Genomic DNA, 23,539 nt, shown 5'->3' with positions numbered 1-23,539 from the left:
ACTAGATCCACCAGATTCTTCCACAAACATTGCTTGAGCCTGGTGCCAGGCACTGGAGAGGCAGAGACGGAGAAGGCAACTCCTGCCCTCAGAGAGCCCCATAAAATCAGCTGCTTTCCATCACCAGGATTTCAATTCCAGACCCATCTTGGACTCAGTAAAGTCAAATGCATTTTCAGTTGGCGCGCGCACACGCACACACATGCAGTCTTTGTCTCTTCCAGGCATTATGTCCCTAACACGGCCAAGTTCCATGAATTCAGCTCGTGTCGTTTTCTCCCCTTGTGCACCCATCACCCTCCCGAGCCAAGAATTTCTTTTCACTTGAACTGCTGCCTTGTCCATCTTGTCTCTCAAAGCAGCAGATAAATACATTAGATAAATACTCCTAATGCTCCAACCTTACTGAGTTACTCCCAAAACCCTTCAAGGGCTCTCTAAAACTCAACTACAAAAACAAAACAAACAAACAAAAAAAACCCAAAATGCTAAAAGGCCTTTGTAACTCATACCAACTTAAGCTCCTCCTGGATCCCTGGGCTAGTGGTTTACCAGCCAAACTGAACAACTTGCTGGTCCTCAAGGCACTTGACACTTGCCTACCTCCCCCAACCCTGCCAAGGTCCCTCAGCATGCCACACTCTCTCAGTCCTGCCTAGCAACCTCTCACCCACCCTTCCAGGCCCTGCTCAAATCCTACCCCCCACCCCATCCGAAGGTCTTCCCTCCTCTCCACCCTCTCAACTCTCCCCATAAAATATTTCTGCCTTTGTCATACTTAGCACATAGTAATGTAATTATAAACACTCATGCACATGTCCTTTTCATCACACAGACCACAAGCCTCCTGAGATCAGGTACTGGGTAGAATTCACACCTCTACCACCAACTCCCTAGATCAAGCACAGGGCCCAACACACTGTAAGATTCAGTAAATATTTGCAGAATAAATGAAGACTCTGACCTGAAGTCACTTAAAATTGGTTTCTAGAATGAAGGTTAGTAGACGTTCAGGAGTTTTTGGTTGTTAAAAAAGTTGATTTGGGATGGGTGGGAGAGGGCAGGGAAGGCAGGGAGCTCGTCAGCAGAACCAGAATCTTCTGTTTATCACACATTCCAGTTTAAATATCTTATTACAAAGACAAGTAATAAGTATCATCAGAGGACTTTCCCTTACATTATTACTCTCTTTTTTTTAGGTTTACAAAAAAAGAAATGTTTATTTTATAAACATTCAGTATTTTCCTTCAATATGATAATCTGTAAAAACACAGCCAAGAGCTAGATTATTTCATTTACAACAGCTTAACTGGCATCTGTCAGACTCATGAACAGAACTAGATGCATATAAGCTTTAAACGCATCCCCAAGAGTCACCTGGTGGCAGAAAATCCACCATGCCTAACCCCTGGGGGAAGGGGGAGAGGAGCACACAACTGCAGCTGAAACATGGCAGCATGCTTCAAAATCAAATGCCCATCTGTGCGAAATGAAATCACCAAACATTGGCCACTGTCTAAATATAAGTCAGTGAAGAAGGGAAAGAAGTTACACGTTCTATTGAAAAAGTCTTATTTTCATTTAGTCTCCATAACCAAAAGTGTTCCCAGACGCTTTATGTCTATTGGTATTAATACGAACGGCAACACCCCTGTTGCTATTCATCCTAATAATCTGGACAAAACTGCTGGAACTGGTGACACAAAATACCTTTAAAATACTTTTAAAGACATGCCTCCCTTTTAACACTTTATTTAATTAATACAAAGACTGCACACTATATAAAGATCCCTAGCAAGGTGGGTTAAAAACATTAGCAAAATCTCCTTGAAGGCTGAATCTTTATTTTATTCGGAAGCTAGTCTCATGTGATTAAGATTTGTACTCGTGGCCCTTGTTGTATGCCATTCTTTCTTTTATTCAATAAGTAAAACACGATGGAGAGAGACTTTATGATTTCACATTTGTACTTGTTCTCATACTTAACGGATCAAAAGATTTCACAACTGAAACCTCAACTAGCCATGTCCTAAGTTAAAACACATGGCAGGAAATGAAGTTTTCCATAAAATAACATTTAGACCCTTCTACTGTTCAATAAAATAACAATACATTTGCCAACTTTTACCAGCACACATTTTCAATGCTTTGACGAAGTCAGCATCTAAAAGGAAATTCCATCATACTGATTTAAAAAGCTGGTTTTATGTAGGATATCTTGATGTTACTGCTGCTGTAAAAGTCTCTGTACAGGAAATAGGTCTTTCTTTGGGAAATCTGACTGGCTTCCTCTGTTCATTCCCATTCATTCGAGGGCTTAAAAATTTAGACAAAGCCAAGGTTAGAAATGACCTGAAACAACAGAGGGCACAGAGACTTTCAGAGTTGAAGGAAAATTCATTCATCATCAAAAAGACTATGTCATTTCATACCTAAGGACACCAAGGCACAGAGACATTATTTAAATTGCGGCACAGTACCAATCTGATGAGCAGGAACCTGATTCAAAGAAACTGGTTTTTATTGAAGTGATTTACTGACAAGGAAAAGACCACAAAATTCTGTCAACTGTACCACTTAAGTGGCTTATGCTCCTCAACACTACCGTGTTCCCCCCAAAATAAGACCTAACTGGAAAATAAGCCCTAGCATGATTTTTCAGGATGACATCCCCTGAACATAAGCCCTAATGCGTCTTTTGGAGCAAAAATTAATATAAGACCCGTTTCTATTTTCGGGGAAACACGGTACATCCTGGCAAATGAACTCTCCTTGCTCCTCGCAAAGGTAGAAAGGCACCCCTTTCTACCCCTCTGCACAAGAACACATGCGACACTCGGATCTGCTACTTCAAATAACATCAGCAGCAAACACCTGTACATGTGCCATGTACTTTACATACATTAATTCATTCAATCTTCATAAAAACCCTGGAAGGCAAGTATTCGCATTATCCCCATTTTATAGATGAGAAAACATAGGTCCCAGAGCCAGTAAGTGGCAAAGCAGAGACTGGAATCCAGGCACGTGGCCACTGGGCATTGCTGCTTCTCAAAATACAAAAAACAAAACAAGCTTCTCCCTTAATCCAGCTATCACCCTATTTCTCTGCTCCCAATCACAAGAAAAATTTTCAAGAGTTATACAGGGACCTGGCTTCATGTTTTTATCTCCCATTCTCTCTCCAACACAACAGTCAGCCTTTCCCCCTCAGCAACGTACCAAAGCCCGTCATTTGGTCACCCACTACCCATTTCGCTAAATCCAATTATGAACTCAGCAGAATCCAACACAGAGGGCCCCGCCCTCCTTGAAACACCTTTCCTCCCGGCCTCACCACCGCCTTGCTGATTTCCTTCTAGTTTCACTGACCACTCCTTCTCTCTCTCCTTTCCTGGCCCTTCCTCTTCTGTTTGGCCTCTGAATGTTGACACTGCTCAGGGCTGAGGCCTGGGCCCTTGGGCCCTCCCTTTCTCTCTATGTGGCTAAACTTTTTATTTCCAGCACTGAACTCCAAACTCATATATCCTACTGCCAATTTAAATTCCCATTTCAAACAACACATCCATCACAGAACTTATCTCCCAAAGTTTCTTCCTTTCTATTATTATGGAAAATTTCAAACATAATATAAAAGTAGTCAAAATAATATAATGAATCTCCATGAACCCATGCCCCAGAGATTCAACAGTTGACGTGAGTGGATAAAACTCATGGCTCATCTTGTTTCATCTGTAATCCACTTCCCACCCTCCCACCCTAGATTATTCCAAAATTGGGCTCTTTATTTCCCGTCCTTCAAACTTGTTCTTCTCCATGCTAGCAAATATATGCCACCATCGCCATGTACCCGGATTATTCAAATCCCAAAGCCAGAAACCTCTTGGTTTCCTCTCCTTCTCTCACTAACTGCATCCATACCCTCAGTCCGGGACTCCCTTTGGCCCCACCTGTCCCAGACCTGCCCACTGCTCTACCAAGCAAACAGATGACCCCTGGAAAGTGTAAATCACATGTCATTTCCCTGCTTAAAGCTATCCAACGCCCTTAGAATAAAATCCCTCCTTTTCTGAGCCCACAGTTTATACAACCTGGGCCCTGCCTACCTCTCATCCCACCATCTTCCTCTAAACATGCCGAGCTCCTTCCTGCCTCAAAGCCTTGGCTCCTGCCGATCCCTCTGCCGGGAATGCTGTGCACCTGGCTGGCTCTTGTCCTTACTCAAGTCTCAGCTCAAACGTTACACACCCATTTACAACAGCAGCTGTGCCCCAGCCATTGCCTTATTTATTTCCTTCGTAGTGTGTATCACATCTGACATGCCCTGGTTTATTGGTACCATAATAAGCTCCACATACAGCAGGGGCTTTACCTGCCTCATGCACGGCAGGGCCCCCGGCACCTAGGACAGGGCTGGGCACACAGCAGACATTCAACACATGTCCACTGAATTTCAAATAAAATCCACTGCATTTCATTGGGTCTCCTGGGGGGGCGGGGGAATGGAAAATGTCTTGCCTCTTAGATCACTTAATTTAGTGAACAAAAAATGCGTCAGTGAAAAGCACTGACACCGTACATTTTAGACACAAACAAGGTAAGTTCTGGGCGTCGTGAGGAAGCAGCAGTACAGGCCAGTCTTCTGTTGTTCACAGCTCTTCTATGTACAGAACCACAGAGTGAGTACACTTGCATCATCACTGCTACTATTTTACAAAGTGACTCATCCAAGGCAGTGAGGTAATCAGCGACAGAGGTGGCATTAACACTAGCTTATTCTGCGCAGTGAAACAGGCACTGAGGGCCTATGGCACGTCAGCACTGTGTTAGCATCTGTGGTGACAGTGTTGGGGAGCTGGGCCTTCCCACGAGGAGGCTCCCTCGTGGGATTCCACTCACAGCAGGCAGCTGTGCACCCTGCGGGCCCAGAGGCCAGATCCATGGCTATCAGGCTGCACCTCCCTGGGAGTTTCTCCCAGAAACTACACATCGCCCACCTGGGTGCGATCTCTGGGTGGTGGGGGCCTGAGGTTCCTCCCCACCACTCTGCTGTCAGAGCTGACAGTGTCATGAGGCTGGAATGCCAAGCACTGCTCGTCCCACGCCACATCATCTTTAAAAGGCTCTCTGAGCAATAGACTCTGATAATCAAAGCAAATTAGGTGCCCAACTATTAGGAAATATTACCTATTAAAAAGATGCCCCCTTCCCCACCAAGTTGAAGAAGGCCACTCCAGCATACAATCTTCCCAGAATGTGTAGGTGATGACTAACAGAATTGGAAGGGTAAACTTGGGACACAGGCCAGCTCTCTGGCTAAGCAGCCCATGCCACTCCAGCGCAGGCTTGCTCAGGCCTCAGCAAGCCACGAGTCAAGCAGATTATCAGCACTGGATAATCAGCACCAGGCCCCAGGACATCCTCAAAGGTCTCTGCGTCAGGATCCCAGCCATTTGACTTTATTTGCCTTCTCACACCCAGTTAAAATTATGGGAAGTTTTGATTTGGAACAGAGAGGAGGATATGTGAACTTTATCTCAATTAAACTTTGCCTAAATCAGTGTCATGTTCTTGTTGTAGTAGAAAGAAAAACCAATTTGATATCAAAGATCTGAGTTTAAGGGCTGTGTACTCAACTTACTTGAACCAGTCCTCTAAACTTAGGCTGACAACATAATTTATCATCCAAAACAGAGCATTTGTGAGAGTGAAAGACGTGCTACTGACTTTCCACCCGGACAAGAGGCATAAGCCACGACTATCCCAGGCAAATCTGGAAGCAGGACATCCTGTCTAAATCTCTGAAGTCTGAATTTCCTCATCTGTGAAATGGGGATAAGGATCCCTACACCTCCTTCCCAGGGTGGCTATGAGAATCAAGTAACAGCTTACTGTATGATCAAGTGCTTTTAAACACAAAGGAAACAATACACATAAGGCATTTGTAGGATAAGGCAGAGACTTCTAAAAGAAGGAAACTAGTACAATTGAAACAGGATTAGTCGTTTTTTCCAAAATGAATTAGGTGCACAAAATCAGTCCTCTAGAATCTGATGTCCGGGACCTTATCTATCATTTTCAATGTTGCAACCCCTAATACCTAGGACCCAGCCTAGTGGCTGGCACACTTCCAAATGACTGCATAAGAATTAGTAACTTAATATATTCTTTCAATACCAAACTCTCCCATCAAATTGATAAATAGAGTATATCTTGCTCAGTGGGCAAGCCCTCTACAGAGGCCAAGCACAGAGTGACTCCTGCAATGAAATCAGTCTTACCCAGAACAAGTGAACAATCGTTGCTGCATTACATTATGTCTTCTCTTATCTCCTTGACATTTCTAAGGTTACGCAGACTGCTTATTCTTTGATCCTTAAGAAAAAAATGTGAACGCAACACAAACACTCAAATGTCATTCAATTCAGAGCTCAGTTTCCTGCATCAGCATGACCCAAGACATTTATTTATAGACCCAAGTAAGAAGCATTAACATCATAATATGGTCATTCAATAAGTTCTCTACAGGAAACCCAATGTCTAATGAGGAAAGGAAATTTCTGGGTGGATGAATGCACCATTTTCTACCCACTCCAGGAGGGGCAGCAGGGTCTTTTGGCCCAAGAATCATAGACCTGTGCTGGAGCTTGCCCCTGGCCCTGGGAGAAGCCACTGCATCTCCTAGGTTCCACTTCCTTTTGCAAAATTCAGGTGCCATCCTACCTCTAGGCTACTCAGACTTGAACTGAAGAGCAAATGGCATGTGGGGAGTTTCGTAAAGCCATTAAATTAAAGGCAAGAGGCAGATGAGACCATGAAGTAGGCCAGTTCTGTTATGGCCCAATCTGAGGTACTGTTCATTTCAGCAAGTCCAAGATCGAACTCCTGCTCTATGGCTAGGAGCTGCCCTCTGAAGGGATTGGGGTGAGCCCCTGATGACCTCATTATACCACTGAGGTCGTGGCCCCAGGCACCATCTAGCTTTATCCAGCTCCTCCCAGCTTCCAGCTCTTTTTCTGTGTGGGAGAGGAGTGGAAATTAGAAACAGAAGAAAAGGAGAAGAGCTGCAATTGGAAAATTCTTCCGCCAAAGTACTATGATAGTTGGAATTAGCCCTGAAATTTTCTGACTTCCGGGCATTAAAATTTTCAACTTTCAGTCACACTATTAGAGTTCACATTAACTTTCTGTGTCGTTTTCTTAAACTTGGCTCAAAATAGCCCCCAAAAAAGTCTCAATAATTTTGTCCTGTAAAATTCTGAAAAGACTACTCTAATTCGGGGATTGGCAAACTACTACCCACAAGGCAAATCTGGGTGTTTTGGTAAAGAACATTTTACTGGAACCCACCACACTGACTTGTTGATGTGTCTATGGCTGTTTTCACACGATAAAGGCAGAGTTTTGTAGTTGGAACTAAGACAGTGTAGCCCATGATGCCCAAAATATTTAATATCTGGCCCTTTCCAGAGTCTGCCAAATTCTGCTCTAGTTCTATCTGCCTCAAAATATAACAGAAAAGAGTACAGTCTAAGACTGTGAAACCACTTTTTCTTCAAAACTGGCAAGGTTTCACTTTTTAAAAAAGAAATTCTAACAAATCTCACATTTACAGAGTCAGCATTTTAGTGTGTTGCACAAACCAAAAGAAAAGTATTTTCAGATTTATTACCTCTGGGAATGTGTATTTTCCCACACATCCATAAATGTTATGCTGAACTAATTTTACAGCCCGCAAAACAACATCGACTTAACGCTGAATCCACAAACACACCACCCCTTAGTCCAGAAGAAATTTTCTGAAAATAGAATTAGCTTGAAAAGGGCCCAAACAATACTCTTTTAATTAATAGGATCCTACTATTACTACTAAAAATGAAACTACTGTGACAACAGAATTTCTGACCATGTTTACAGATATGTATAAATCCTTCTTTATATGAAACAGTTTATCTTATAACACTAAGCTAAATATGTCCAAATATGTGAAGCATCACTCAAAAAGCAAAACAAATACCCAATTTATGTGAAAATTGAGAAAATATGGTTACTCAGAAGTAAAGGGTGAGGATCCTTATTTCCCAGCCCTTGATACCCCTTCAGGTGGTGGATTAGCTTTCTACAGTGTGAATATGGTAGAAACAAATCTGCACGTGGGAAAGGTAACAAGAGCTCATCCACCTTCCTTTTTCAGATGTTAGTGCTTTTTCCTTGATGAAATAAGAAGTTGTTCTAAAGTAGGGATTAAAACAAGGATTGGGGACACAGTTATTAATTAATTAATAACAAAGAAAAAGAAAAGGTAAGCTATTCATAAAATGTAGGCTCTAAACAAAGTTCTATCCCTAAAATATAACCCTACACATCATACCTGTAAGGACACTTCCCTCAATTGCTGCTATACTTCCTTCATCAAAAATTAATCCATTCACTCCAAGTTTAAAGGGAAAAATTTGAATGTTTAACTGTCATCTTCTCAAATCAGTTGTCACGTGTCCTGTTCAAAAACGTGAACAGAAAAATAACAAACTCCCTGACTGTCCTTCAAAGGTCAAGCTCATGGAATGCAGTCTCTGTAAACCAGTCATAACTGCGTGCAAACTATCTGGCCTCGGAAAACCTGCCACAGCCCAAAGATACAAACCTCCCGTCGAACGACATTTGCAGTTCTCTCCAAGTGATCAGTTTTCCTTTTGGATTTCATTACGCTTTAACAGAAAGTAAAATTAGGTTATTAAATATTATCCTCATAAGAAATAATTAGTTTCCCCTATAATATCATAACTATCCAAAATACAATGTAACATTATGGATCCTAGAAAACGGTCACTGAAAATTTGCACATCTAACTAAAGTTGAACAATTTACTGATGTCGTGCACATTTCAGCAGTATGTTACGTTATGACTTCGGGAGTGTGATAAGCTTCCCATGACCAACAGCAGGTCCGGTCCCTTTGAAAATCAACCTCAAATGACGCTGAAGGCTGATGACTCACCTGGTTAAGGAAAGGTGGCGCACGGTGCTGCGTGTCGATCTCAGCGAAGCAGCCTGAGTACAGATGGCTCCAACAGGGCCTCGCAATAACCCAGGAATCATGACAGCAGCACAGCCCATGGTGCCTCCTGGGCAAACATAAAACTGAAAGTTAAAGTATTTTAGGAAAAAGTAGAGAAATATCAGACTACTTTGGGGGCCAATGAAGAAGGGGCCAATATTCAAGCTAGATGTGCTTATGTTCTTACTCATCTAACAACAAACAAAGCAATGAAGGGCCTAACTTCACCCTGACAAGAGTTCTGCCACTACATAGAGTTGATTCAACGGGTTGCCATAGCTTATACATATGTAATTATTGGTGCCATCAAATATCCATGTTCTCTATTAGTTTCCAAAATCTCTGACCAAGTTCACGTGACTAATCTTAAGCTATTACAGAAGAGTAGACTTTCTAACTGCCTGATAATTGTATTCTGCCCAAAGAGCACCACATAAGTCTTTAATTAATTTCCTGTTAAAGTGCAAGGGGCAGACGAACAGAGGTTGACAGCAGTGAGAATGAACAAACTGTAGCTACATGCAGTAACACAGATGAGTATGACAAATATCACACTGAATGAAAAGAAAGCACCCAGACTCAAAAGTTCACATTCTATGGGTCTAGTCGGGTAAAGCAGAGAAACAGACAAAACTAATCTATGAAGCTGGAGATCAAGTTAGCAGTTACCATTGGGGAAGTAGTAGTGACAATGTTGTTTCTTAATCTGAATGCTGACTGCATGGGTATTCTTTTTATAAATCCTTGTCAAATCAGAGGAATTTTAGGGCAGTAAAAATACTCTGTATGAGACCATAAAGATGGATATACGTCATTATACACTTGTCCAAAATAGAACATACAGCACCGAGAGTGCACCGTAATGTAAACTATGGACTTTGAGTGATTATGATGTATCGATGTAGGGTCACCAATTGTGACAAACGTACCATTCTGGTGGCGATGTTGATAATCGGGGAGGCTACACATCTGTGGGGCAGGGGGTATATGGGAAATCTATGTATTAACACTTTGTATTAATTTATGTATTAAAAGTGCTCTAAAAAAATGTCTTAATAAAAAAAACCAAAAATCAGTAAGTCCTCTTAGGATTTATGTATTTTTCTGTTTGTATGGTATACACTTCAATAAATAGTTTAAAAAAATAAAAATCTACAAAGGTTCCCAACATTTCAAATTCTAAAAACTACTAGCCTATCAGGAAAAGCAGTGATTGGGAGTCGGATGATATATTTTTCTGGTTCCTACCATTCTGTTTTCCTCAGTCAATTTTTAATTTAGATATCTCTTTGCCTAAGATGGCCATTTTTAACATATTTTAACAATTTTTAATTTAGATATCTCTTTGCCTAAGATGGCCATTTTTACCATATATGGCCATAACATAACTGTCCTTTCCTATCTTTAGCTTGAGAATAAATGAAGATGTATGTGAACACTTTTTTTCTAAGCTCTTTGGAAGCACTACATAAATTAATGGTAATAAAGTTAGTGTTAGAAAAATATTCAAGCTAGGTGTGTTGACGCTCCTACTCCATATTCAATAACTCAGCCCTTCATTTGACAAATATTTATTAAGAGCCCATTATGTGGCAGTCACTGTGGATACGCACATGAACAAAACAAAGACCTTCTTAGGGAACTTGTATTTTGGAAGACAGAGACAGAAAATAAATAAAAGTAAATCAATCAGGTGGTAATATGTCGTATGTAATTTATCCAGTTGCAACCAAACCATATTAAAAACCCACTGCTTCATAATTAATCTTTAGATAAAGTAAAATATTTATTTCTTGCCATAGCATGATGTAACATCATTGTAGATAAACAGGTCACTTGCTACTTTTCTCTCTAGTAGATGAAAAAAGTATAAGGCCTCTTGACCTCACGCAAGACTACTAAATGTAGTTTCTCTCCTTTAAATGCGCTAAACCAAAAATGGTGTGTTATTCATTGAAAGAAAGAAACTTACTTTAGAAGTCCATGAGATTTTAGGAGTCATTAAGCATATTGCTGGCTGACTGAGTGACATGCAATAGTTTGGTCCTGGTATTATACTGAGACCTTCGGATATACACCAGTTGGAACACAGACAGTGTTTCCATATATTGAAATTCTCACAAAGTTCCTGCAATGGCAGAGACAACATATAAGAACAATGTTTTGGGAAACTTAGAAAGCACTACTCTTAGCTGCAAAAGGAAAGGCTTATTATAATCAGCAGGCATCACCTCACAGCGAGTCTACTCTTAATTATACTCTTTCCATCAATTCTCCCTCCTTATGTTTCTACTTTTCTTTTTTCTGATTGGTTCCCCCCCTTTTCTGATTGTTTCTCTTACTGCTTCTTTTTCATCTTTCTTCGTTTGTCTTTAACTCTTGCTACTTAGGATATCCACCCATGAAAGACCAGACCAATTCCTGGAATGATACAGTTAGTGTCATTTAAGGCCAAGTCTCCTGATAAAATTTTACTGATGTATAGTTTAATACAGAAACACTGTACTGCTTAACGTTCTAGACAACTACTGCGAAAATAAACTGTCCTCACATAAGATACAGCTTTTAGGATTATGCTGTTTGAATGGTCCACCACTCAACTAAATTAGAAAACAAAGAAATGTTAATTTTAAAAGCTGTTCTCTTCGAAATTCTAAAATCTTATTTTGTAATGGTAACCATGACCGAGAGTGCCACCTACTGGTAAATAAAGGATAGTTTTATCAAATTGTGTTCAACGTGACTTCCAAAGCAATAGGTATTTAAAAAACAAAACTACTTGTTTTTTGAAATATATCTAATGGTTTCATATATTTAATGTAATAGTCAATTAACTATGTAATATTAACATATATTAATTTCTAAAACCATAACAAACAAGAATAGTCCATAAATGTTTGTATCCTCATAGGACCTCCCTCACCAAAAAATTCTTAATTAGCTCTATTTCCAAAACAGAGAAAATTATCATAAATTTAGGATTTAAAAGGAACGATACTGGTTTCTGTTCAGTAAGTACACTCAATTTATTTAACAATTAAGGGGGTGCCAGGCACTATTTTAGGCCATTGAGACACAGTAAAGAACCAAACACAAGGTCCTTGCCATCATGAAGCTTTTATTATAGTGTGTGTGACAGATAATAGTATACAGATAATTAATGAGACACTTACATTTTACAATGAGTATGATGATAAAGAAAATAAGAGTGATGGGGTGGGTGTGGGAGTATCAGGAAAGGTCTCTCTCAACACATCTGGGCTGAGACCTGAATGATGAGGAAGAGGCAGCGAAGCAGACGTCAAGGGCAGAGCATTGGGGCCGAGGCCCAATCACAGAAACGAGCTTGGTGTATTAGAGGAACCACAGCCAGTGTGACGGGACAACAGTGAGCTAGGTGATACGAGATGAAGTCGAGCCGGCAGACACACGCCAGATCACATCAGGCCATGGTAAGGGTCTAGACTTTATTCTATGGGAAGCAACTGGAGAATTTGAATAACCCAGGAGAGGGACATGATCGAATTTATATTAAAGGATTGCTCAGGCTGCTATTTGAAGAGCTGATCATAGAGGGACAAGAGCTCAAGCAGGAAGTCCAGTCAGAAGGCTCCAGTTTAAGGTTAGAGGAGCACAAAGCTACTGAGATGACAGAAGTAGATCAGCAGACAATGTATTTTGGAATTAGAGCCCTAGGACTAGTTGATAAGATTGAATGAGGTGTGAGAGAGCAGTGAGAGAAAGAGAAAAACCAGGAATGCCTCGAAGAGCACTAATACACTGAAATACAGTCAATTCACAGAAATATCATGGCACCTGTTGATTTAGAAGCTAAGGTGCCACTGAGGAAGCAAAGGGCTTCCCAGAATTTGGCATCTGGTAGGGGAACCCTAGTGGTATACAAGTTATTTCAAGAGTGCTTGACTTGGAATCCGTGGAACTGGGCTCGGATCTGACTCCCTCCTGTTTTTTGGTCTTGGGCCAGTTGCCTCTTACCATTTTTAAATGGGAATGCCAACATCACCTCAGTGGATTGCTGAGAGGAATAAATGTCTACGGAAGTATCTGGCAAGCAAGAAGAGTGTTACAAATAAACTAACCCAAATACATTAACCCCCCACCTCCCTGCCAAACAATCTAGAGAAGTAGCGGTTTGATATTACCAATACACAGCTCCCCTTAGCTTGATATACAACAGCACTCACAAAGTAGTTTCTATTACATAATGATGACCTATTTCTAAATTGGATCTTATGCTAAACATTTTGGTCACTGTTATCTTCTAGATCAGGAGTGTTATCATTTTATCATTAAATTAAAACACACTTTAAGCCATAAATTTGTAACTTCAAATGATCCTGTAGCAACTAGTAAATCTGCTTTTGTCACACTTTCAGGGTCCAAAACATTATAGAATGCTTCCATTACCTTTCAGGAATAAATGTAAAGTTCAGTAATCACTGAAATGTTTGTTTGTTTTTTAAATGCTGGATGGAATAAAACAAGCACATCACATGTTTGGCTACAGTTTTATTTTCTTCAGCACACTATGAACTCAAATTGGGCAGAACCACAAAGGGAACCAGCTCTGGCAGACAGAGGGTGTGGCTAACAGAGGGCAGGATGAAAACAGTATGGAAGGCCAAGAAGACCCCCAAACCTAGGTCTCAGAGGAATCAGCACTGCTCTAGTGAAAATCTCAGCAGCCTGCAGAGCTCCAGGGCTACTGTTTCATTAGCTCTGCTTCACACCCTCATATCACAGATGGCATCAGAGGTATGGAAAGTCTGGGTTCTAGGGTCAGGCAGATGTTGAGTTCTCACCATAACTTACTGCCACTTACCAGCTTTACCTCTTTAGGCAAGTCTCCTTAGGCCCTAAACCTCAAGGGCCCCAATGGTAAAGATGGGATTTAATGATACCTATACGTCACTGGGCTGTTTTAATGACATAGTGCATGTAAACCGTTTGGTACAGTGCCTGGCACATAGTGTCAATTATTATTCATTAGTGCTTCATTACTTTTTCTTCTTCCATTTTAAGTATAATACACAAAGAAAAGTTGGAAAAGTACAAAGAAATTATACAGAACAATTACTCAATAACCCCTGTAACGTCTAGGACTACAAACCTCAGATTTTAAGATTCCCCAAGTGAATTGTTCTGAGAGATCCAAATTGCTTTCTAAAAAGTCTACCAATTTATACTTCCATGAACCAAATATGACTGCACCCAGCACCCATTTCTGTACATTCAGAAATGGCTGGCTCATCTTTAATTTGTAGGTACTTATTCTCAGAAGCACTGGAGAACTAAAGATGGTTCCCAACCTCAAAATGCTCACTGGGACTACAGAATAGACACTGGTGACTCTCGCCTGTCCTCCTGACCCCAAGAGGGTACCTGGGAGGTATCTGTGTCTACAGGGATATAGGGAGTAGCCAAGGGGCTAAGTGGGCTTTACTGGAATTTCTCCTTTGCTTAAACAGAGCAGAATCATCCCAGTTAACGCTCCAAAGGTATAAAAATCTTCCCTAACTGCTGAATAGATCTCCAATTATGCAAAATGGAGTGTTTGTGAGGTTTTTGAAATACTCCACTACAAACTCCTTTAATGTAACTTCTAGATTTTCTCCCAAAGACCCCTCTGCCTCCAGGTTTTCAAGCCTTAAGAGAACTAAACCAGGTGAAACTTCACTTTCAGTGGGCATAAAATTGGTAACTTCATGCAAACATTTGAGTGTGTGTACATAAATAAGCGTAGGGATGTTTATATATGTGAATACAAACTAAATACGGTACATATGATTGCTGAACGAAATCATAGGATGTTAGATCTGAATGGGAAATTGTAAGTCATCTCTAATCCAACCCATTGTAGTCAGAAAAATAAGGCCCAGAAATGTAAATATCCAGCTCCCAGAGCTATTCACAAGTCAGATTCTGAGCCCAGATCTGCTTCGCAATAGCACTTTTTTCACTGCACTGCGTTCCTTCTCTAACCAAGATTTGAATTACTGCCTAGTAATAAAGCAAAAATCCCATGGAATCCGGTCATACCAAAATACACACTAGCACTGCTTCCAAGACAAAGCACCTTTAATTTGCATTTCGCTTCAAGGTATAAAGAAGCCTCATGGTAATAATGCTGTGACTGCTGAGGCCATTACTTTTACAAAAAAGAAACTGTGGTTCACATAAATAATGTGTTCCCAGGCTTTGGGGACAGGCAGCCTCTTCATTTCCCAGGTATACGATCTGGGTCAAGATTCCCCACTCTCTGTATCTTAGTTTGACGATAAATAATATGGAATAACATCTAAACTCCCAAGGTCGATGGCAGACTTATCCTTCGCGCCATACGTGGCACATAGCAAACTCCCCGTTACAAGGTGATGTCATTACAAATCACTGTCGTAACTAACGATACATGCTTGGCTCTTATGCTAAAAATTTTGGTCACTGTTATCTTCTAGATCAGGAGTGTTATCATTTTATCATTAAATTAAAACACACTTTAAGCCATAAATTTGTAACTTCAAATGAACACAGGACTAAAACTCCATCTGCCTCCCAGGTCTTGGTCCTTTCAGCAACACAACTTGGGGCATTTGACCATAACCTGGGCTGAGGAAGAGGCGTGGGTGTACCTGAACAGCCGAGTGCAGCCAGGAACTACAAGCTACGCGTCGCCCTGAGCTCAAGGTCACCGGGTGAACTGAAATTCCAAGGGAGCTTTTCGTGGGTCACTGGGAAGTCACGGAGAAGATCACGAAGGCTGAGCTTCTCCAGCCAGGGCCGCCGAGGACCAATCAAAGCTGCGGCCCCGTCCCCAGGGGCACCGAGTGCCAGGACTATGCTACCGAGGCTGCTGCGGTCTTCAGCGGGGCCTGGTTAAGGCCTCTCTAAGGTCCACGCACTACAATCCACACCCAACAGCACCCGCAGTGAAACTCCTCCACGCCGCCCTCACTACACCGATCTGGCAGCTCCGGGCCAAACTCCGCCTCGGGCGCCTGAAGGCTTCCGGTCACGCGCGCGATCCTCATATTCTATTGGTCACTTCCGTCCAATGGGTGAAGCGGGGCCGGATACCCCTGAGCCGCGAGCGCCGTCTTCCAGTGTCTCCGCCCCCTTGCTCAGCCATCTCCATGGTGACCGTCACAGGTCACCCCTTTGGCCTCCGAGCCCGCAGTTGCGTCATGTCTATGCGCCGGAAGCGGTAGTTCCGGCCCCGGGTGCGTGGTGGCAACCCCCGGCTGGGGCCCGCGTTCGCGAAGTTAGACCGACCCGGGTCGGTGTCGGGCGGCGGGGGTGACAAGCCCTCTGCTGGCCCCGGTGACGATGGCGGTGTTTCACGACGAGGTGGAGATCGAGGACTTCCAGTATGACGAGGACCTGGAGACGTATTTCTACCCCTGCCCGTGCGGGGATAACTTCTGCATCACCAGGGTAACTTCAGGATGCCACGAGGCGACTCCTCGGAGCAGGCGCGCTTTTGCTCTACGAGGTTGCTTCCGCCGATCCGTCGCCCGTCCGGCTCAGAGTTACTCACGCCCATTTTTCTCCTGTTTATGAATCGCCCCGAAGTTGATCCTCTGAGCTGTCAGTGGGCGCATCATCTGGCCGTAGTCGGGCTGGGGCGGGGGGCGGGGAGGGAGCGGCTGGCTGGGAGCATCAGGCTTCTCGCCGTCCTCCCGCACTTGGCGTCCCACGTCGGGTCCCACTTCTTGGGATGCGTTTCTGGGGGAAGGAACGTGTTTTTGTCTTCCCAGAGGTTTTGAGGCGCCTGACCCCTGACTAGCCGTCCTGGGTGTTTTCCCCAAGAGACGCTTCCATGGAGAAGGCGGTCTCCAGGGGCGTTCCTCTCGCCAGGCCCTTGTGGCCCTCACTTACCCTTGCAGCCACACAGGAGCTGGCCCTTATGAGTGGGGAGGTTTGGGAGGAGGAGATGGCCAAGGGAAGACTGTGCTGATCATACGGTGTTTGGTTTTGTTACAGGAAGATTTGGAGAATGGGGAAGACGTGGCAACGTGTCCTAGCTGCTCTCTCATTATAAAAGTGATTTATGACAAAGTAAGGGGTCGGATCCTAAAAGGTGGGGGAGGGTTTGGATCCAAGAACCTAGGACAGTCTGTCCATATGTGAGGCACGGGGGATGTTTTCTAACTCTGTTAGGTAAACACTATGTTTTTTATAGCAATTTTTAAAACCCATTAATAGCCGTATTGTAAATTAAAATTTTTGAAGTTCTCATTAACTCATTTTGGCTTTGATGGGGCAATAAAGGAAACTGCTCTGTATCTAATGGAAATTATTGCTTACTTACTAAATAGAAGAAAAATAATCATACAGGTTAATTCATTGACGGTCTTTATTCCTCCTTTATTTAATCAGTAATTAAAATTGTTCAGAGCTTCTAGACTTTTTTTCTAGGAGGGAACAATTGCATCGTACTTTTTTACCTGGCTTATACATAGAATACCTACAACATATTGTTTGAGAAATAGTCGTAGTTGCAATTTTACAATTTCATTTTAGCCTTTAGTTGTCGTATTGTTTTTCATCCAGGGATATTAACAATAGAAAACAAAATAAATGTTATCACTGCCCAGCCCCACCCCAACTTTAGGTTAGTACTTTGAATAAAGTCTTAAGTAAGAAGCTTAACATTCCTTTTTTTGAGACATAATTGACATAAAACAGCTTAACCTCTTAAGGATGAGCTCTAAAATGAGTTTAGGGAAGGCGGGAACAAGGTAGTTAGCTTCATGAGAGAAGCAGACAATAATTTAGACTATAATTTAGAAGTTTACTGATTTATTCTTGTATTAAAGTGTGTTCTGGAACAAAAAGAGAACAGGGTAAAGGAGATCAAGAGTGCCAGTATGAGAAGAGGTTGCAATTTTAAACAGGGTGATCATGGCAGGCCTTATTGAGCAAAGACAGAAAGAGGTGAGGGAGTGAACTCTGGATATACACAGGCTAAGAGCAGCCCGGCAAAGGGAACTTTCAGTGGAGAGGCCCTAAAGCAGGGACATGCAAGGAGGCCACTGTGACCAGAGCAGAGTAAACGAGGGTGAGAATCATCCAAGATGAATTAGTGGAGTGGGGCAGATCACAGAGATGTTTGTGGGCCACTTTAAGGACTTCGGCTTTTCCTGTGAATGATACAGGGATCCACTGGAGGAGTCTTGATCAAAGAAGTGCCATGATCCAACTCAAGGTTTAAAAGAGGGATTCTGGCTGCTGTGTTCAGAATAGACTATGAAGGAGCAAGGATAGAGGCAGGAAAACCAGGGAGGAGGCTGTTAGACTAATCAAAGGAGGGGATGAGTAGCTTGAACCAGGCTGCAGCAATGGAGGTATTGAGACGTGGTTGAATTCTGGATACACTTTAAAGGATAGGTGGGTTTTTTTTATTGATTAGATATAGGATATGAAAGGGGACAAGGATGATTTCAACATTTGTGGCCTTCATAACTGGAAGGATGGATTTACCATCAGCTGAGGGGGAGGTGACTGCAGATAGTGGGGCAGGAGCGGACATACTATGTTTGAGAGGTCTGTGTTTCATCCAAGTGGAGCTGGTGAGAAGGCAATTGGATATGTAAGCATAGCATGCAAAGACTGTTCAGCTGGCCCTGTAAATTTGGGAGTTGTCAGCATATAGATAGTATTAGAGCCATGACATCAGGACTATAAATGTAGTAGAGATGGACCAAAAAAAAAAAGGCCTGAACCGTGGGCCACTCCAACATTGAAAACTCAGGGAGGGAAGCTAAGAATCAGCAAAGCTGGCCAAAAAGGAGCAACCACTGAGGAAGGAGGAAAGCCACCGGTGTCATATGCTGGAAGCCAGATGAGGAAAGGTGGAGGAAGTGATCAGCCTTATTAGATGCCACTGATAAAAAGATAACAAACAATTAACAGTTGGCTTTAGCAGGGAGGCCGTTTGTGATGGTTATAGGAGCAGTGTCAGCGGAGTAAAGGAGACAGAGCCAGATGGGTGGAAAACCTGTCGGAGAGAATGAGAGAAAAATAGGAAGCAGCAAGTACAGACATTTCTTTCAAGGATTTTGCTGCCAAGGGGAGCAGAGACATGGGACAGTAACTGGTGATGATGGAGAGGGCTTACAGTGGTAGACATTCAGCTACATGGGTGAATGTAGACTAAGGAAGTTAGATTTAACCAAGGTTATGGTTTTGCCAAGTGAATAGGATGGAGTGAGAGACGAGCAATTACCATAATTGACCAGGAATGTAAACTAGATAAAGAAAACACTAAGGGAGTGAGGGGGGCAGTGAAAAGGTGATAGGATAAATACACTGGAGATCCCAGAGGAGTCAGAATGAGGGATCCAAGAGGGGAAAATGATAGCAACAGAGACGAATAGTGATGATATAGTCTCATGACATAAGATTCAAACTTGGTGGGTTTTAGAGAGGGAAGGAGAACAGCGGCAGAGAGGAGCTACCAGCCCCTCCTCCAGTCTGTAATACTGGGCTCCGAGAGAACACAGAGCCTCATTTCAGGGGTTACAGGGGAAACAGTGTCCTTGCGGGCTGGCCTCTTCTCCATCTCAGCATGGTGGGCATGTTGGGCTAAATAACTTTGTTGTACAGAGCTCCCCTGTGCAGTGGAGGGTGTTAAGCAGCATCCCTCGCCTCTACCCATTAGCCAGTAGCACCCCCTTTTCAATTAGGTCAACGTGCAATGTTTCCAGACATTGCCAGATGTCCCCTGGAGACAACATCAACACCACGCCACCACCACTACACCTTGAGAACCACTGTGTGAGAGCAGAAAGGCACAGGGACATTTAAAGAAGAGGTTGAGAATATGGAGCCTTGTGCTGACAATGGACCATAAATTCCAAAGAGCACAGTGGTTCCAGGTGCTGGGCAGGAGTGACACAGCGACAGGGACAGAATACAGATTGATCCTTATGGTGATCAGATTGCAGGAGATGAGGGTAACCTGGGAGGCAGAGATTTCTTGTGTTAGCTGACATAAGCAGGATAAATAATCAGAAATTGGACTTCATTTATAAAGTAGCTAACATTGCAGATTAACTAAAAGAGCTATCCTTTTTAGTTGAAGTAATTACTTTGAAGGGGACAGGTATTTGAATGACCAAATACTGAAGTGGAGCAGTTTTTGTGTAAGTAGTAATTAATACAGACACTTAAAAGGTGTGGCAATGTCTTTATAAATAATTTCTGAAAAGTGGGTGCTCTGTAATAAAGATGAGCATGTTTGTTTATAAGATACGGTGCTTAATATTAAATATGAATTCAGGACTAAAAACTGATACACTTTTAAGTTTATAATTCTGGACATTGACTCTTTGAACATGGATGAAGTGATAAAGCAATGAAAAAACTCACAGAGCTGGATTGATTCTGTAAAAAGATACAAGTTTAATATTGATGCATTTGTAACCCAAACACTCAATGATTAATATTTTGTTCTTTCTTAGGAGCAGTTTATGTGTGGAGAAACCGTCCCAGCTCCTTCCACCAACAAAGAATTAGTTAAATGCTGAAAAAGACTATAAATCCAAATCCTGAACATTTGGGAATGAGCCAAACTGGAAAAATCAAATGCAAAATTACTGGCTTCTTCATGAGGACAGCCATTTTGTAGTTTGCTATTCTGTGAGAGTGTGGATTCTTTCTATCAGATGCTGAGTTCATCTCCAATTAAAAAAGCAAGTCCATAACGTGACATACCTGGATTTTGTGCTTAGAACTTTGGATTGGAAAAAGTAGTCTTAACTTTCCATCTGAATTTAAAGGAAGATAATTTCAAATCAGTGCTTTCTTTCCCTCAGTTTTGTTATTTTTATGTCTTATAACTATTTTATTATCTGATAATAGTATCATCTACCTCAAAGTCATTAGGATTTCTTAATTTAAAAGAGATTTTATTTTTAAATTGATTATTTAAGATTATTAAAATTAGCGCTTTTTTAAATTTGACATCAGCTTTGCTGTTCTAAACTTAAGAAAATCAGTTTCCACTCCAACCCAGTCTTCTCAGTCCTGCCGCTATTAGGATGCTACTGTTCTATTAGGCGTGCCTTTTCCATTATACTTCATGCTTTGAGTCCTGGTCATGGTATTAGAAAATATACTGAGAACACAATTGTTTCAGAGCTAAAAGTGAGAGAGAAAAGTCAGAAAGTGAAGTAGTCAAAGAACATGGTTTTTCCTTACCGATATTCTGCACGTTCCTTGAAAATCAGGATAAGATAAAAAGAAAAACAGCCAAAGGAAGTGAAATTGCTAACAGAGTGACAGGCAAAAATCATGCCAATTTAGTAAATGTTTGAATGTTGTTGCCAGATCAGATACTATTTCTTTATCTGAGTTCTTATTTGTTACTTTGTAGATACAGCTAATGAAATTGCATTGTAGATAGGGGTTAATGTCACGTCTTCATGGCCGGAGGCAGGGCTTTTAGCATTACCACAAAATCAAGTCACTACTCCTAAAAGGTAAATCTTTTACAACTCTTGTATTTGCTGAGGATGAACTTGAAAGTAAGATGCCTATTCTAAATAAGTATGCCCCTGAGAGCACATCTAATAAGCCTCTATAAGTTGCAACCAAACCAAACATTCGCTTTTACAGAGAAATGTTGCTCTGTGGAAAAAGAACTATATAATGATAGGCTATCAGTCTTCCTTTGCTACAGTGCTGAGAGTAGCTAGAAATTAGAATTGCTTACATGGAAATTCAAAAATTCCCTTTATAATATACAATTTTGCTGTGTATATATAATAAAGTTAGAAAAAAAAAGTATTGAAATCTGGTAGGTTGTTTTGGGAATGTCTCCTGCAATTAGAGAGAAAAATAGCTTGCCAGAATGTGAACATTCTATTAGTGATTGATAAAGGGGCTGCACACGTTCATCAGGGTTTAAATTAAAACAGGTGAGTGGCCTTTTTTCACCTGCTGGCAGCATGGCTCTGTGCAGCCATTAGACTGAGACAAATCACCAAAAAATGTGTGCCAGAAGTGCTTGGTGTGTCACACGAAGCATATGGCAGCTTCTGGATATGATGAGAAAGCTCATTGCTGTTTGGGACGCTGACATCCCAGAAGTCATCCACAGTTGCTGTGGAACCAGTGATGGCTCGGATGAACACAGTAGGTGCTGACGTGGGAATGAGCTTCAGAGAGAAATGGACTGTCCTGTACACAAATGTCGATGGCTTTGTAGACACTGAGGACACCAGCTGCCTCCGCTGATGATTTCAAACAAGAACAGACGCCCTTGATGTAGGTCCGAGCACAGAACAGCAGGAAGAACAGTTGTCCCGAGTCCACACATCCAGCAGTAAAGAAGCACGAACAGCCACCAGTGATCAGTGATCAGCTGCAATCATGGGAACGATTTTGTTTCCTAAGCAACTGAGTCACTAAATTTGTTCGCTACAAAAGAACACATCAGGACTTCAATTTCTGTAAGCAGAAAGTAAAGCCAGGGTCTTTCAGACATGACTAAAGCTCTGTGTGATGTATGTGCCTTATTTAGCTCAGCAGACATTTCTGGAGCACCTTTGTGCACCTGTGTAATCCAGCCTCTTCTCTACTGGCTCTATCATCTTTGTCAAGTCCAATGGACTCTTCATCTGTACGCATATGAGACTGGGTCAGGTGATATCTGTAAGTTCTGTATTTTTAGGGTATGTAGCTTGCAGGCTGAAATGGTTATTGAAACCTTTTAAACTCAAAACTATCTAACTCATGAATTACAGAGAAAGAGATTCCATTCTTCAGTGACTTGATGTTACCACACTTTTGAGTTTGAAAATTATAGTCAACTGTTTAAAGGATTCTGCGTATCCTTTAGTGTACATATTCAGAAGCGTTTTCTTAGAAAGCACTCAACATTTTGTAACTGTACATATTAATTTATTACCAGAATAATTGTATTGGCATGCTCAATAAAGTCATAATTTAAATCCATTTGTTTTAGTGTGGTTTTTCTTTCCCTAAATACTGACATTTTTTATTAAAAGGTTTTGATATATATGAGGTGCAAATATTTAACCTGCTTTGGGGCATTGTAAGTAGGTATCTGGCATGAGCAGTAGTTTCTAAATAGGAGGAAGAAAGTGCCACTGATTCTACAGTCTGGCCACAAGGGTTTGGGCTCTGGAATTTCATTGTTATTTGAGAAAACAGCTTTGACTTAATTGGCAGTAAGGCAAAGACAGTTGACATTCTTAGGTGAGTAATTCAGTTTATTGCCGGGAAATAAGGCTTATCTTTCACGGCTGACGATCGATTCTTGCAGTGGTTTGAAAGCCCAGCCCTGATCAGTTTGAGTCTCAGTTCCTCCGCTATGACCTTAGACAAGTTACTTAATCTTTTTGTATCTCCATATCCCGGCCTGGGAAATACAAACCATACTAGTACCGCTTTCCTACAGTTGCTCTGTGCCTTCATTCATTCAAGTGTTTGTGAC

The 23,539-nt window shown here is 41.8% G+C and overlaps 2 protein-coding genes across 7 annotated transcripts in view; one reads left to right on the top strand and one right to left on the bottom strand.

Moving 5' to 3' along the window:
* OXNAD1 (oxidoreductase NAD binding domain containing 1) overlaps window positions 1–16,075 on the bottom strand; it is a 36,679-nt gene extending 20,604 nt beyond the window's left edge. Inside the window, exons 1-4 of one of the 6 annotated variants that reach the window (XM_081072789.1) lie at window positions 15,708–16,075; window positions 11,030–11,185; window positions 8,998–9,124; window positions 8,645–8,708 (exon numbers count right to left, since the gene is read on the bottom strand). In XM_081072789.1, the coding sequence (XP_080928915.1) occupies window positions 8,645–8,708; window positions 8,998–9,116 (183 nt within the window). In that variant the 5' untranslated portion in view covers window positions 9,117–9,124; window positions 11,030–11,185; window positions 15,708–16,075. Of the gene's footprint in view, window positions 1–8,644; window positions 8,709–8,997; window positions 9,141–11,029; window positions 11,186–15,707 lie in introns of all 6 variants that reach the window. The other 5 variants (XM_081072786.1, XM_081072787.1, XM_081072790.1 and 2 more) reach the window with 5 other exon arrangements.
* Window positions 16,076–16,250: 175 nt separating this feature from the next.
* DPH3 (diphthamide biosynthesis 3) lies at window positions 16,251–23,037 on the top strand. The gene is made up of 3 exons (XM_081072757.1): window positions 16,251–16,509; window positions 17,059–17,133; window positions 20,541–23,037. Exons 1-3 carry the CDS (start codon window positions 16,402–16,404, stop codon window positions 20,604–20,606), a joined length of 249 nt encoding a protein of 82 aa, XP_080928883.1. The 5' UTR covers window positions 16,251–16,401; the 3' UTR covers window positions 20,607–23,037.
* The last annotated feature ends 502 nt before the right edge of the window (window positions 23,038–23,539 follow it).

The sequence above is a fragment of the Rhinolophus hipposideros genome (assembly GCF_964194185.1).
Source record: "Rhinolophus hipposideros genome assembly, chromosome: 14".
Lineage (NCBI taxonomy): Eukaryota > Metazoa > Chordata > Mammalia > Chiroptera > Rhinolophidae > Rhinolophus > Rhinolophus hipposideros.
Note: the sequence above shows the minus strand (reverse complement) of the source record. Positions and strands in the feature narration are given on the sequence as shown.

Coding starts and splice junctions, on each gene's coding strand:
- DPH3 (XM_081072757.1), top strand. CDS start 16,402: ATGGCGGTGTTTCACGACGAGGTGGAGATCGAGGACTTCCAGTATGAC. Junction 16,510..17,058: donor ATAACTTCTGCATCACCAGG/GTAACTTCAGGA, acceptor GTTTTGTTACAG/GAAGATTTGGAGAATGGGGA. Junction 17,134..20,540: donor TAAAAGTGATTTATGACAAA/GTAAGGGGTCGG, acceptor GTTCTTTCTTAG/GAGCAGTTTATGTGTGGAGA.